The sequence below is a fragment of the Bombus affinis genome, chromosome 2 (assembly GCF_024516045.1).
Source record: "Bombus affinis isolate iyBomAffi1 chromosome 2, iyBomAffi1.2, whole genome shotgun sequence".
Classification (NCBI taxonomy): domain Eukaryota; kingdom Metazoa; phylum Arthropoda; class Insecta; order Hymenoptera; family Apidae; genus Bombus; species Bombus affinis.
This window is the reverse complement of record NC_066345.1, coordinates 13,913,702-13,929,141: the sequence shown is the minus strand read 5'-3', so window position 1 is coordinate 13,929,141 and position 15,440 is coordinate 13,913,702. Positions and strand designations below refer to the sequence as shown.

The 15,440-nt window shown below is 34.4% G+C and overlaps 1 protein-coding gene and 1 long non-coding RNA gene across 5 annotated transcripts in view; one reads left to right on the top strand and one right to left on the bottom strand.

The window, feature by feature from the left end:
• The window catches only part of LOC126928751 (tyrosine-protein kinase Src64B), an 86,984-nt gene that overhangs the window by 5,810 nt on the left and 65,734 nt on the right, over nt 1–15,440 (bottom strand). For 3 of the 4 annotated variants that reach the window (XM_050744444.1, XM_050744446.1, XM_050744445.1), the window contains 4 exons: nt 3,593–3,818; nt 2,525–2,716; nt 1,157–1,367; nt 272–525 (listed from right to left, as the gene is read on the bottom strand). In XM_050744444.1, coding sequence (XP_050600401.1) covers nt 272–525; nt 1,157–1,367; nt 2,525–2,716; nt 3,593–3,635 — 700 coding nt within the window. In that variant the 5' untranslated portion in view covers nt 3,636–3,818. The remainder of the gene's footprint in view (nt 1–271; nt 526–1,156; nt 1,368–2,524; nt 2,717–3,592; nt 3,819–15,440) is intronic. The other variant, XM_050744447.1, reaches the window with a different exon arrangement.
• LOC126928754 (uncharacterized) lies at nt 9,197–11,894 on the top strand. The gene is made up of 2 exons (XR_007716936.1): nt 9,197–9,319; nt 10,996–11,894. It is a non-coding gene; the product is annotated as an uncharacterized LOC126928754 (long non-coding RNA).

The following is a 15,440-nucleotide window of genomic DNA, read 5'->3' as shown; positions in this document are numbered from 1 at the left end:
CTACTTGCTGTAGGAAACTTTCTAATAAGACAAATAGAAGAATATTACTTGTTAGTTACAGCGAACAAAAGTGGTTTTAAATTTACCACCGGTAATGTGGCTTATGTTGTATAAAATAACGTCTTAAGGCAAAAGTACCATATTTTAAGGGCAGAATACATATGTAATGGCGCAAGAATTATATTTTTACGATCATATATTTTTCGCAAAGAATAGAGCCAGTAAAGGGGAAGAGATTAAAATAAATCACTGAAGATTCGATACAACTTACTGCTGTACGCCATAACAAGGGCGGGTAGAGTCGGGAATGTCTGGTTGGTAGCGATAAAGAATCCTCCATTGTCGAGCGGCTTAATTTTATAGTGTTTTACATGATGACCTCTTCCCTCCTCCCAATCCTTCACGGATAAACTGTATCCTCGTGGATTGTGCTCGCTGGGTCTCACCAAGAACGTTCCCCGAGGGTTTTCATCCACCAGAAGAAGCTTTCCAGCTTCTTTACGGGAGACATTCTCGAAAAACCAACTGCAGATGGAAAAGAGAAACAGAAAGGAACAGTGTCCAAGATTTATAAATTTCAAACTTTCTCGATGATTAGATGACACATTTGTTTGGTTCTTCGAATTCTTTTAATTTCATTTTATCGGTACGCTGCGCTTTGTTCCCATTATTCGTGAGCGTTTCGCTTCGCTTCTTCAGGACAAACCTGCGAATGAAGGTTCCGTGTTCTGATGACACTATATCTATACGTATCCTCGCTGTGTCTACGAAAACGACGCAACAAAGCGCAACGTACTAATAAAAAGACGATCGAAGAAACACGAACGTAGCGACGGAGAAATAAAACTTTAAAATTGCTACTTGCGTATGCCAGGTTTGCTGATCTTTTTATTAGACATCTTTTATCAGTCTATTTATTATTTTTATCTATCTTTTGTAGTCTATCGAAAGATATATACTGTATCTACTCATTGGTCTTGCGAATGATAATTCAACTTTGTAAAATTATACTATCTTGCCCCTTTACTCGTTAAACTTTCCTTTGTCCGCGGTTATATGACAATGTCGAAGATCGTTAGAAGAAAATTCGTAACGAAGGAAAGCAAGTCGAATGTATTATATAAACTGCTAATTGGAAAATGGAAGGAAGACTCACTCTTCGCTCTCGACCGAACGCTCCACGGCCACGAAGTTCCACGGGATGAGACCTTCTTGCAAAGTTGTCAAGTGTAAAACTTTCCACCAGTCGGGCTCGGAATCGTCCAATACTTCCATCCGGTCTCCCTTTACGAAACTGACATCGGTGCTCTCGCGCGCGGTGTAATTGTACAGGGCCACCACGATCTTGTTCGACCTTTGTGAATGCGCTGTTTCCAGAACAAATCAATGTAGGATGACGTACACGTGGAAATACGAACTATTTAAGGAATCGAATCCAAATTTTCGTGAATGAATCTGATATTGCACAGATTATTGGCCATTGCAATTGCAATTGACAGAGTATCGATCGACGAGATTAGCACGCGTCGATGAAATACTGCGGTCGTTGATTCGTATAGAGTTATCGTTCGCAAACAAGCTATCGTTGAACGTTAATGAGGAAAATATTGAAATTTCGAATTTTAATGATTATTCATCATATGCGTGTAAATATTGAAAATCGAATAGTTTCTCAATATGAATGGACAAATTTTTTGGAAAAACATTCATAGGGCAAAGTGATGAATTAAGTATAGAAGTTAATTACATGTAAATTACATATGGTCTTTTTTTTACATTTTACAAATTTTAGTTTGCTTCATTTTGCTTATTCAAAGCTACATTCCTTTGAATTTACTATTGAATGCTCAAATAGATTAGGAGATATTAATTAGAAATATTTGTTGTTCACAATAATATCATTTTAGAAATAAATTAATATTTTTGAACAGTTGTACGAGTCCTTTTTATATATATATAAATTAGCAAGAATAGAGTGTTTCAGTAATATTAGTTGCCATTATAATATATAAACTATATTCCTATGAAATAAATAAAAATAGGCATCGTTTTGTACCAACTGTAAGCAATACAAAATAACATCTTTTTTCTTTATGTTCAATTTTTAGAAAATCATAAGAGATCTACAGCAAACATATAAGTTAAGCGTACACGAATCAATTTCCATTATCAGAATATAAAATGAAATTTAAATATCGAGGAGTTTAGCAAAAAAAGCTCACTCTTAAATTTATGGGATTATCTTCTACGAAGCTGAATAATTGAAACGAAACGATATAATAATATCTTCCTGGTCGCAAATGTATTATTTTCATTAATTCACTGACAGTGAATTGTACGTCCATTGTGAACTAAAATAGGTATAATAAAAGAAGTTTCTGTCTATATAATAAACAGATCTGCTCGGAACGTGAAGCATATTAAGCAAAGTAAATCGCAGGCTAAAATAGAATCTTAAACTAGAAACTTAAAGTAAAATGGCTATGCTAAAAAATGTAAAATAAAAGAACATAAAAATACACACATGCAGGCTTAACGACAGGCGAGCTTGTTTTACGGGGCTGGTGAGGAATTTGGAGCTTACAAGGTGTCGGCCTCGGTCGTATGATGTCTGCCCTCGTTTGTACACCCCTCTGATTCGGGTCAGCAGTGTACCGATCCAAAGAACCTCCATTACTGTGTTTTGAGCTTAGTCCTGTATCTGCTTTCTTGTAACCTAAATAACCAGGCCGAACATTTGTAACGCGAAATTATGATAAACGACGTTACGTGTGACGTTACAGTTCAGAACTAAACGAGGCTGAGTGAATCAACAGAAACGTTATTTTAAAAGAGTAGAAATTACAGCTTTTATCGGGTTGGCGAACTTGCAACAATTTAACAAATAATTTCATTAGCGAGATTTTAAAATGGTAAATGAATCAAAGTAGAAGAAATCTTTAAGAGTATAGATGATAAAGATCTTTTTAATTGCTTTCCTTTCGCGCACGATTCAGATAAAAATATTCGTTATCACGAAACGAGAAGGTCAAAGTGGAGAATTAAAAAATATTTTCTAATTCCCTCGTAATAATTCCAAGAAAGGTATGTAGAAATTCAGTCTACACGATTCTATCAGTTGGAGTCGATCGAGGAAAGCAATTAAAGTAGGATTAACAGGAGTTCCAGTTAACAAAGCTGGAACCATTTAATACTTTAATTAAATTACATCAAAGAGGATTTTTAATTTGAAATTAAAACTCCCGTACCACGGCTTGTACTATTCCCTTCGAAATACTTTTAATAAATCGGATCTCTCGATGCAACTCTTTATTGCGCGCTAAAAGGAAACGCAACTCGCCATAATTAAACAGCTTTCCTACTTCCACGATCTCATTTTACTCTGTGTTTTGTTGCATTTAACCGGGAACTTCCATTCAAGAGTTTCAAAAGACATACTTGAAAAAAGAAGAGAGAAAGAGGGAGAGAGAGAGAGAGAGAGAAAGTGAAAAAGGGAGAAGAGAAACAAAACACGTAGTAGGAGTTTTGTAAAAGAAAACTCATCGCGGTTTCGCCACGAGAATAAAAAGCAAGATAGAAGGAGGCTACTCACCAAGGGGTTGAGGCTCTTGCCGCTTGCTACAACACTTGCCCATCTTGGATGTTGTGCTCGATGTTTCCCCTTTCGATCCTGATTCTACGCGCCTTCTATGCTGATGCGTGCCCCCAGGAAAGTCGCCATCTCGTGAACTCGGGCTGATACGGCGCGACGGTGATTTCCGTTTCGACTTTTAGCATCACTTTCTTCTCTCCATCGCGTGTTTATCGAATCCGCGCACCTGCAAGGTAAACCAGAATTGTCGACCATGATTCCTCTTCGTCTTGTTACAGCGAGGCGACTTTTGAACGTGTCACGATGCATTATCGTAATTCACAGTTAAGGACGTAGGTTTATATATACATCGGTAGATAGAGCGGAAAGCTTTTTTCTGTTTCCTCGCGTTTGGTTATGATTTATCGAATTAGATCTTTTTACTGCCACTGTGCATTCGTGTATTTATAGCTTGCCAAGTTTTTATGTTTGTTAGTTTGATCTAGGATAAATGAGACGAATATTAATTTAAACAAATTGCTATTACAGCCAAAGTTTTTATGTTTGTTAGTTTGATCTAGGATAGATGAAACGAATATTAATTTAAACAAATTGCTATTACAGTTAAATTTTGTATGTTTGTTAGTTTGATCTAGGATAGATGAGACGAATATTAATTTAAACAAATTGCTATTACAGCCAAAGTTTTTATGTTTGTTAGTTTGATCTAGGATAGATGAAACGAATATTAATTTAAACAAATTGCTATTACAGTTAAATTTTGTATGTTTGTTAGTTTGATCTAGGATAGATGAGACGAATATTAATTTAAACAAATTGCTATTACAGCCAAAGTTTTTATGTTTGTTAGTTTGATCTAGGATAGATGAGACGAATATTAATTTAAAGAAATTGCTATTACAGTTGGAAGTATTTATTATTTCTCTTGAGTTAGATTCCTCTTATGTTCGCTTATGGTGTTTTGAATTGTAATTATTCAGATGTGTTTGTCATTTCGAAATCTTTCATGTTTGCAATTCTAATTTGCAACAGATGGAATTCGTGGCAAGCAATTCATTATCAATTAGTTCGACGTGGATTTCTTTCGCGTTGACGTGATTTATTAAATTGCAATTATTAATATATTTATTATTTCTGTTCTGGTGCAACTACGGCGGGGAAAAACTGACTTATGAAATTGCTTTCGCCGCTCCCTAGCTTCCACCGGTGGATCATCGATCATGTTGTATTTAAAGAAGACTTAGGGAACGTCCGTGTTTTCTTTCTCCTTGCCTTGTTCAACATCGTGCATCTTCTTTACCGGAGACTAGCGTGTTCCTTTTCGGTGCGAGACAAATCAGGCATGCCGCCTGTGTTTCCGAGTAATACGTTAAATTAAAACGAGCGTAACAGGAGGACTCGGAGAATGCTAACCAGTTGATTGTTCACATTCATAGACACACGGTGAACGCTCTCAAACAGAAAAATGTTTTCTTTCCTTCGTTCGTTCGTTGAATACCTTTAATCCGTAATTAAAATGCTGGCGTCCAGTGATAAATATTACACATTAATTTTCCTGGATGCTTATGAGTCATTAACTTTCTTCGTACCTTTTCACCTTTTATCCTCATTTCGCGTATAAATTAGGAATTTTTGTTGTAGGTAGAGGCTGTTATAAGTATGGATTGTTAGTGTACCGTATCAGACAAGCTGTTACATTGGTATGTGTTTAAAAATAACGGGTATTAATAAGTTTCAGATACAGCATGTAATCTCATTAAATATACATAAAATATAATAACCAAACGAAATAATTGTTTTATTTTATTCGAATAAATGTCTCGCGGAATAATCACTTTAGGTAGATATTTCTCATTCTATTAGAATTCTATGATTTTAAGATTCGAATGCACATTCGTATCGCTCGAAGCTCCTTAAACAAATCTAACAAATACGCAATCAAATTTCCATTACGTTCTTTATTTTTTCCTAAACGTAATAAATCTAAATATACGTAGAATCTAACGATCCATTTCCAAAGTCTCTCTAAACACGGGAACTTTCAAGGGACCTGTTAATTATTTCCAAGTATCAGTTGCCAATACCTGGAACGAAGTAAACTAGTCAAACTCGAAGCCGTAAATACAAACGTATAAACTACTATCGAACGACAATGTAAGCTGTAAGGTGTTGCAGGTTTTTCCGCATTGCTCTCGATATTCCTTAGGGAAGACCAGTCTGAAAACAAAAAGGCGCGACACGATCGCGAAGTCACGTACAGACATTTTCTATATCCGTGGCTGTTCTTCCGATGAAATCGTTGCAAGTGATGAGTCAGATAGAGCCCTGTTTCAATGAAATTTAACGTGATAAGGGATATAACGTAGATACGTAAATATGTTAACATTTACGTTAATATACACAGTTGATTAATATTTTTGTATTTTATTTGCAAAATGATTAGTTCTTTCGTAATAATAAATAGTAAAAATAAAAATAAATAATAAATAATAAAATAGTAATAATAATAATAGTAATAATAGTAATTTAAAAATAATAAAATAGTAATTTTAGCTACATATGACTAATCAATTATGACAAAAAATATATATACAAGGTGGTTGGTAACTGGTGGTACAAGCGGAAAGGGGGTGATTCTACGCGAAAAAAGAAGTCGAAAATATGGAATAAAAATTTTTCGTTTGAGGCTTTGTTTTCGAGAAAATCGACTTTGTATTTTCGCTCGGTACGCGTGCACTTTATCGCGTCTCGTTATAACGGATCTCACTGTAGATCGTTGTCTCGATGGATATTATCGCAGTTTAAGTTTGTTGTTGCCATAACGGAAAATTAGGAATGCATAATGAAATAATACGAAGTAATCATAAAGTTTATTATTACAAAAATTGCTGAAAATGTTGCCCATTCTGCCAAACACATACTTCTGCTCTTCTAATTAAATTTCTATGAACACTTTCTAACACATTGGAAGTGTTTATCAACATAACGTCAATCGAGATAACGATCTACAGTGAGATCCGTTATAACGAAACGTGATAAAGTGCACGCGTACCGAGCGAAAATTTAAAGTCGATTTTCTCGAAAACAAAGCCTCAAACGAAAAATTTTTATTCTATATTTTCGACTTCTTTTTTCGCGTAGAATCACCCCCTTTCCGTTTGTATCACCAGTTACCAACTACCTTGTATATAACAATAATATAGTATAAGTATATATATACTACATGTATATACATATAGTATTATGTGATTTTATCAAATTTTAAATATATTTTTGTCATAATTGATTAGCCATATGTAGCTAAAATTACTATTTTATTTTATTTTATTGCAAATTTTGCTTTACAGTTTCATTTTATTTAATCGTATCTGTATAGAATTCGCTTTGTTATTTAATTATTATTCATTTGATATTATTTATACATTTATAGAACTATTAGCAGGCGAAATTTCATTGAAATTCGAAAGGACCGTGTCTGATGTAGCATGATACGTAGGAAAACCACGAGCAACAAGGATAAATAAAGTTAGGAACGCGCCTACGGAGTTCATTTAGAGTTTAGGGGAAAATACGACGATGTCTTTTGTCGTCTACGAAATACCATTACAACGTGCATAATTACGACGCGACGTTGCGAATTCCAAGTTTCTGCGGCGACCTGTTACACAAAAAGTGAAAAGCGACTTGGGAAAATCAACTTTACGACTTTTCATCTGCAGGCCTGCTGCAAACGAAGCCTCTTCGTGATCTTAATTCTCTACCGGCATAAATTGCACGTGATAAAAATTCGCTCAATTCAGACGCTATATATACGTGAGAAATATTACAAATTTGTGTCAAGAAGTAAAGCTCAGACTCGAGCAGCTTTTTATACTCCGCCAAGTGTTTATTAAAGATAAAATTCTAGTTGGTTTGTTTCCAGATATCTCTTATATAATTTATTTAATATTGTTTACAAATTTCAAATAGCTCATTCAATAATTTAGGGTACAATGTGTTTATTAGTTATCGAATTTTAGGCAGATTTTTTAATTAGATTCTAGTATTAACAGATAACTGTTCTTTTTTATTTTTTAGTTGGATCTGTTCAAAACGATTTTATATTAAACAAGATAAATATTGCACGAAGAAATATTTTAGAACGTGTGAATAAAACATAGACCATGTTAAAATTACACGTTAGTATATATAATTATTCTGCGAGTACTCATTTTAACTTTATGAGTTGAAAGAATGGGTGAACTTTAGACAACTTCTTTCTTCTAGCGACAACTTGAGAAAAGGTAATTTTTATAGTAAAAGTACAATACAGTGATCTTCAAAAGATTAATAACTCGTTTCTCAGATTATAACCATTTTACAAATTTAATTGTTGTTTCTATCTGAACTGAAGTTTTTTAAATCTGACACTTGAACAGCTTGCCTAATTGTACTTTTCGGTCTTCTTAGTTTTAAGAAATTGGTCTAAGTTAATCATAGTTCTAGTTTAATGACGGCTTTCCTTCAAAGATTTTCGTAATTTACAAAAGTTTTCTATGTCGTTTGAATTCTACTTTCTTAGTATTTAATAGTAGCCAAGTTGAATTTCCTACACGATCTAAATTTTATACGGTCTAATAAAGACGTAAAACAAATTACTGCCGTTTGCCAGCACACTTTCACGAATTTTGATTATATTTGATACAAAGATGATCTACTGGCAACACACTACGTTAATATCCTCTTGGATTAATACAGAGAAACAGTTTATTAACGAGAAGAATATTTTCTTTTCTAGAAACGTTATTTCATCTACAACAAGATCTCCGGCGGATGTAGTGAAGAAATACATTGAATAAAATTCACGTTAAAAGTTCTAATTACCATACTTTTCTAATTAAACAAAAAAAATCTAGAGATATTCTATATATGTATCTTTTGATTCATCTTCGTCGTTACTTCCTTTCATCGTAAGAATTTTCAGAAGAAAGTTTAATAACGTGGCGAGAAAAAAAGACTTGGAAGACGTAGAATATTTTCCTGAAACTTCTTAAAATTTGACAACTTAAAATACACATTTCCACGTTCAGAAATATTCATCAAATATATACTGCACAAAATTGATATTTTTTTTAAGAAAGTCAACAAAAATGTACTTGTCGTGCTTTTTTTTTCTTGCGATCTTCTTCGAGACAAAGTTAAAGAGTCAAGGAACCTTAGCATAAAACGAGGAAGATACTTCCACGGCACTTTGTGCATAAACTTGCATCATTGCATAAACACGCAAAATGACGAGAACTCGCTCAACTTCCAGAGAGCTGCGGTCGTGCATCGACGTCGATCGAAATATTTACGAGCCTCGTAGCCGTCTCTGTGCTCCTCTGACACGAATGAAGGTGCGAATGTTTCGAGATTCGTCGTGTGTGTTTAATATCCCGTTTGGAACGAAGTTTCCTCGCCTACACGTACACGCAAACTATCACCTGTCTGTGAGCAAAATTTTCGTACACGTGTCGTACGACGGAAATACAGGACGTTCTCCGATGGTTGTAGGCCGCTTTCGATGACCGATAAACAAATTATGGTGGCTGCGGAAGCGGGCAGAAATGAAATCACCGCTCAAAAGGATCACCGTCGTATGATAATGATAATGACGTAACAAGAGGAAAGAAAATTTCATTGGAACCAGTCTGAATCAGCTGCGAACGAGACACGCCAATCAAGAGGACCACTTGACTTATGGATCACGTACGTATTTCTGGTAAATTTCGCTTTTAAAAGCTGAGACTTGCGTCAGTTGAAATTAAAGAGGTATTGTATATAATGTCGATTTAAATTGTTAATTCTCGCTATGAGTTTCATAAAAGGAATTTTGTGTGACAGAGAAATCGGAATAAAGTCATCTCTTCTTCGTCTTTCGATCTGTTTTACGAGTAAAAGACTTGCTACGAGTAGATCGTGGATATTTATGCAAATTCGTATCTTTGAGAGTATAATTAAAAAAACTGGAACTTTGATAACAAATTAGTTTATCTATTCGCTATTGCAAAGGGTTATTGTACTTTTACATATTTTTGCATATTTAGGTATATGCATTTTTCATCTCCAAATTTCCCATAGACGCGTAAAAATCTAATTACGAGAGAGAAGTTGCTGAGGGCCGAGGGAAGGCAATTCAAGTTTGTATTCGACGCAAAATTTTGTCAGAAACTTTGGTAGCTTGGATAAGGAAACTGAAGAAAGTATTCCTGTATTTGACATAAATCCAATCCTTGAGTGTTGTACACGATCCAAGAATAAACTTAAAAAAGAAAAAAGGATTTAGAATTAATACGAATTAACGTTAACCGAGGTGTAAAGCAAGCAATTCAATGAATAATTAAAGAGCGTTTAAGTAGGTCAAAAGAGATCTAGAAACGAGTCGGGTGAAAATGCTAAACGAGAGTCTTTGGTCGCGTTTTTAAGCGACGCGGTGACGCGATGCGACGGGACAAATCCAGTTCGACATCGCCAGTAATGAATTTAGGACGGTGGTAATCGCGAGCAGAGGCACTTAAAATATCGGTGTGGTACTTAATCTTGTCGTACGTTCGACCGCGTAATTTCGCGCGTTGTAATTCAGGATGTGGTCCTACGATATTTCTCGCTAATACATAGGACCATGGCAATTGCTTTTCCTCCCGGACAGAGCCGACGAAAACTTCGATATTCGTGGTCTATTCATTCCACTTTTGCGTTTAATTTCATTGTCATTTAATAACGATTTAAGCATTAAAATTATAACTCTCATATGTACTGCTCTTTCATATTTCCTATAAAATTGAACGATTTTGCACGTTACAATTAACAAATTGCTCCTTTGTATTTCTTGTAAAATGCAATTAATTTCAATGTTTAAATTATCATTAATATACTCTTTTGTTTTTACATTGCTTGTAAAACGAATCAAATTGTACCGATATAGTAGCTATTATGGTATCTGTTGGAGATCGTTGAAAGAAATTTACGTAAATCGCGTAGCACCACCGCGACATTGTCATTTAATAATGATTTAAGCGTTAAAATTATAACTCTCATATGCATTGCTCCTTTATATTTCTTATAAAATTGAACGATTTTGCACGTTACAATTAACAAATTGCTCCTTTGTATTTCTTGTAAAATTCAATTAATTTCAACGTTTAAATTATCATTAATATACTCTTTTGTTTTTACATTCCTTGTAAAACGAACCAAATTGTACCGATATAGTAGCTATTATGGTATCTGTTGGAGATCGTTAAAAGAAATTTACGTAATTGTGTAAATTTAAACGTGCGATTCTATGAATTTTCTTTGCGAAGAACCCGATGGATTCTTTTCACGAATAAGATAAGAACATACAATCTTAAACGTAAACAGTTTATTTAAACGGAAAGTGCCAGTTTCAGAATGAACCGCAGAAAGGACATGCCGATGAAAACTGTGGATTCTCCATAGGATAAGCAATATGTTCCGAAGGTCCTCTACATTTCACAAGCATCTGTAAACTTTAAACTCTAAACCAAATGCCATACCGCGTTCCAGCAGCCTCGAGGCTTCCAAAAACCCGATCGACGAGGAAAATACGATGGAAAACCTTCTGTATCCGCACGTTTCCCGCCGTTCGCGGTCATTTGAAATGGACAATGCCGAAATCCCACGAAACGGGTAGAAAAGGAAAACTTTGTGTACGGGATGTTTCCGTAAATCAGAAGATGCAACGGAACGTCCCGCATACTCGCCGCGCTATGAAAGTTTTTAATTAAGCAGCCCAAGGTTGCTCTATCTCGAATATTCGAATAACGATGCGTTGAACTTCACCTTGGGATCCAGCGAATTCGTAACTTTCTTTTCGCAATATATAATGCTTACAAAATTGCATATATCTATATTTTTCAATGGACCATCTCCTGACCATGTTCCATTTATACATTTTATTTGTATATTATCAAAGTTTTGTAAGCGTAGACAATTGGTAATACCATGAGAACATTACTATGAAAGTATTATTTGCTAAATGACACTTGGACCTGATTGATCAATTAGTATGTAGATATATGCTGTAACAAATAGCACGGGGTGGAAACATATTTTGTAGCCTCTTTTGTACGAAGACCACGCAGTAAGAACACGACAAGTCACGTTTCTTACTTTTCGCAGAAAAACTGTTTTAAGATTCAGGGATGATTTATGAAAATGTACCCTAAAAATAGCAGATTCAGGAACGTGTTCCGTCGCCGAATAGATACAAATGAGTTATATGAATATAAGTGAAAATTCGAACAAAGTTAAATAATATAAATACGAGGGAAAGTTAGAATATATTCTAAAAAAAAGTCAGAAATTCAAAGTGCTGTAACACGAAGTTTAGCTAACGACAGAGAGAGAGAGAAAGAGAGCGCAAGGCGGTCGATTTTGCTTGGCCCACCCCAGTGGCGAACCCCATGGAAACACCATGGCGCGGGCACGGGATAACGTTCATACAGGACTATACCACCACCATCATGGTAACACGTTCTCTCCCTATGTCTTTCTCTCTCTGTCAAATTGGTCTGGGCGCACATGCACGTCACCAAAAACACACGCACAGAGAACAGGGTAGACGGTCGATATCCCACGGTTGTGCGTATATACACGCTATCTGATGGGGCTTTTATGTGACGAACAATGACGACGTTTCGTGGCAGGCTGCATACAGAAGAATTAAAATTTCCTCGTGGCGCACTTTGCTGCTACTTTAAACATAGATCGAAAATCTTAGGACCAGATGACGATATAGAATCCTTTAGAAATCTTGAAACTCTCAGTAGACAACCAACACATAGTGTAACGTGAAACGTTCCGCGTCCTGAAAATTTCTAACTCTTAACCTGTAGATCTATAAAATATTTTAATGAATAAAAATTGTATCTAAAGCAGGTGCGTGCGTCATTATTATCACAATGCGAATATTTACGCAGATATAAAGGAAAGAAATTATTTCACCCTCTAAACATCCTAATGCGTACATACGTTTCTGGTTATTTTGTAGTTCTTTACTATTGTATTAGAATTGTACGCAGATTACGTTGTTTGAGTACGGAAAATAAATAGTATCTGTAAAACAATTTATAGTAGATCGACGTAGACCTTTATATCCGAACATGTTTCGCAACTAAGGAATGCTGGTTTTGTCATTAATTGGTATTGACAAAATCCGCATTTCCTTGGTTGCCAACCCAAAAAATTCCATACTTTCATGAACTTTGACAAATGGATGATAAATTAGTTTCTAAACAGATATTCCTCTCGTCTAGCAAATTCTCGACGAGTATACTCGACGTATTACGAATCTTTACGTATCTTCCCGCGTCTTTATGTATTTTATGTACATTTTAAGGATAATACATTATAACGATTAACGCTTATTATCATGATTTTTGTATTACATCGCAGCTATTTAAAGGTAGAAAGAAATTCATTCGACATGTTTCTACAGTTAGCTTCATTCTTCGTCGTTGAAGAGAAACCGTATTTTAGAATCTCTTTTTCTTCGCCTCCTAATTTAAATACTAATAAGTTAATTACTAAATAATTAATATATCCAGTCTTCCAATTTCCAAATGACATATTATCCGCGATTCGTCAGTTCTTTTTATTACACGGAACCCTAAAGACACAGCGCAATATACGGCCTTTAGTGGGTCTTACAACCCTAAAACGTCGCTCCTACTTACTCGATGGTTCGATTTACGACATCGTTATATGCATCCAGCTATATCCCGGGGAGAGGGGGCAAAAGGAAGAACAAGAGGGGGAATACATTGTTCAACGGGGGGTGCGGAACCCCGAGACTACTTTTTCCTCTCGTTGATAGAAAAAGTTGGAACAATGGGTGTATTAAAGCTCGCTTACAACTTGAAATCATTCGTTTTGAGTTTAATCAGCGTGTATGTGTAGGTTACCATGTCACGAGAGTGATGTACTTGACGTTTTCGACCTTATCGTATCGTTCGTTTCGACGGCTGATGTGTTTGTCAAACGGATTGATTGTTGTACGAGAAACAAGATATTTCAGGCTGCCAATAGCTAATCGTATGAATTTTATTAGCTTACATGGACAGAATAAAAATATTCATATTCCTCGAATCGTTTAAGTTCAACTTTTTATGCATAGCGCGAACTTGAGCTAATTTCATTAAAAAAATTCTGTACAAATTACAATTACTTAATACGATTAATTATTTCATTTGCTATAAAGTCTATTCGTTTGAAATAATTAAATAACATTTTTTGAGTAAAGTGTAAGTTCATGACAGTTGAGAAAACTTGAACAGCTTTTAAATGATATTTTCTATTTTCTTTTAAACAGCAATACCGAATATATTGACAAAAATAAAATAATACCGAAAAATTCATAAAAATATCGTGCTCGTAGTAAATCGTTTAATTCGTATCACTGTGCAGTGAATTTATAGAAATTCATTCTTGGTTAATTATATGATGGCTCGCGCGCGTCTTCCGATTTTGCATGTTCACGTTATGTTTATCGCTATTTAATTCTGGTTAATTAACGATGATGACGTTTAGAATTACGTGGATATTAGATTCCATGTATGTGTATTCATACATATATATATATATTCGTGGAAACGCTAGAATTACATCTGTTAAATTAATATCCGTCGTTAATTAGAAGCACCGGTTTGTTTCGTTTGCGTAAATTGAATATGCATATCTCGTATCACTGGGAAAGTACGTGGAATGATATTTGCGAGGCGAGACGCACACAGGATAAGAATATTATTTTATCAATAAAATATACTGTGCAAACGTATACGTGCGAATGTGTAGGACGAATATAGAAGAAACAGCAAGATATAGTTACTTTTAGAGGCACTTGCTATGTATGGGAAAATGACAGTGTTTACTCGAAAAATTAAAAATGGCAAGAAAATATATAGAATAAAAATATGGGATATTTTGTAGTAAGAAGATATCTCGAATTCTCTAACTAAAAGAATTACAACGTAAAAGAATAACAGTTTTTACTAGAAAAAATTGATGGAACATTTTATTTAAAAAAAAAAAAAAATATGAACAAGATATGGAATATTTGAAGAAAATATCCTGAATTTTCCAATTAAGAAAGAGATAGTGTGAAGGATTATGAGAAATTGCGTTAATTTTTAGTAATATTTATGTATAGAAAAATAGCTGATGATGGAACATTTGATAAAAAGAAAATCTCGTAAATTTTGTAGTTAAAATAAGAAATACAGATAACGAAGATTTGAAAAACTACATGGACGTCTAATAGAAGAATTGTTGTACCTCGCAAATATTGATACAAAAAGAGTATAAATGCTAAATAAAAACACGCGCTATTTCTCGATAAATTGATCAGCAATTTATACTGACATTTATAGATGCCTTTGTAAGCAAAAAAAAAAAAAAAAATAGCACTCTGCTACAATAGATTGTGAAAACCTATTCACGCTGTAACTATACTCGGAAACTATTAAATACGGAAATGCTATTTCGGTTTTCTGCTCGATAAAAATTCAACGGAATCAACAACCTTTGCAAAGAAACATACGTGCGTATTTCAATTCTACAGAACTAAATCCCTCTGTAATTGAAGACAATAGAAAAACAGAGCTTTAACAAATTTCGATATTCGAGGGAATTATTATACTCTGTAAAAGAAATACACTTATGTAAAAAGATTTGTCAATTTAAAATTCAAATGGACGAAATTTCAGGATTTTATAGAAAATGAAACTTGAAACGAAGTAAATCCAGTAAATACGAGCAAAAATCGATATATTAATATATGGAAACTCGAGGAAACAACAATGTATGAATT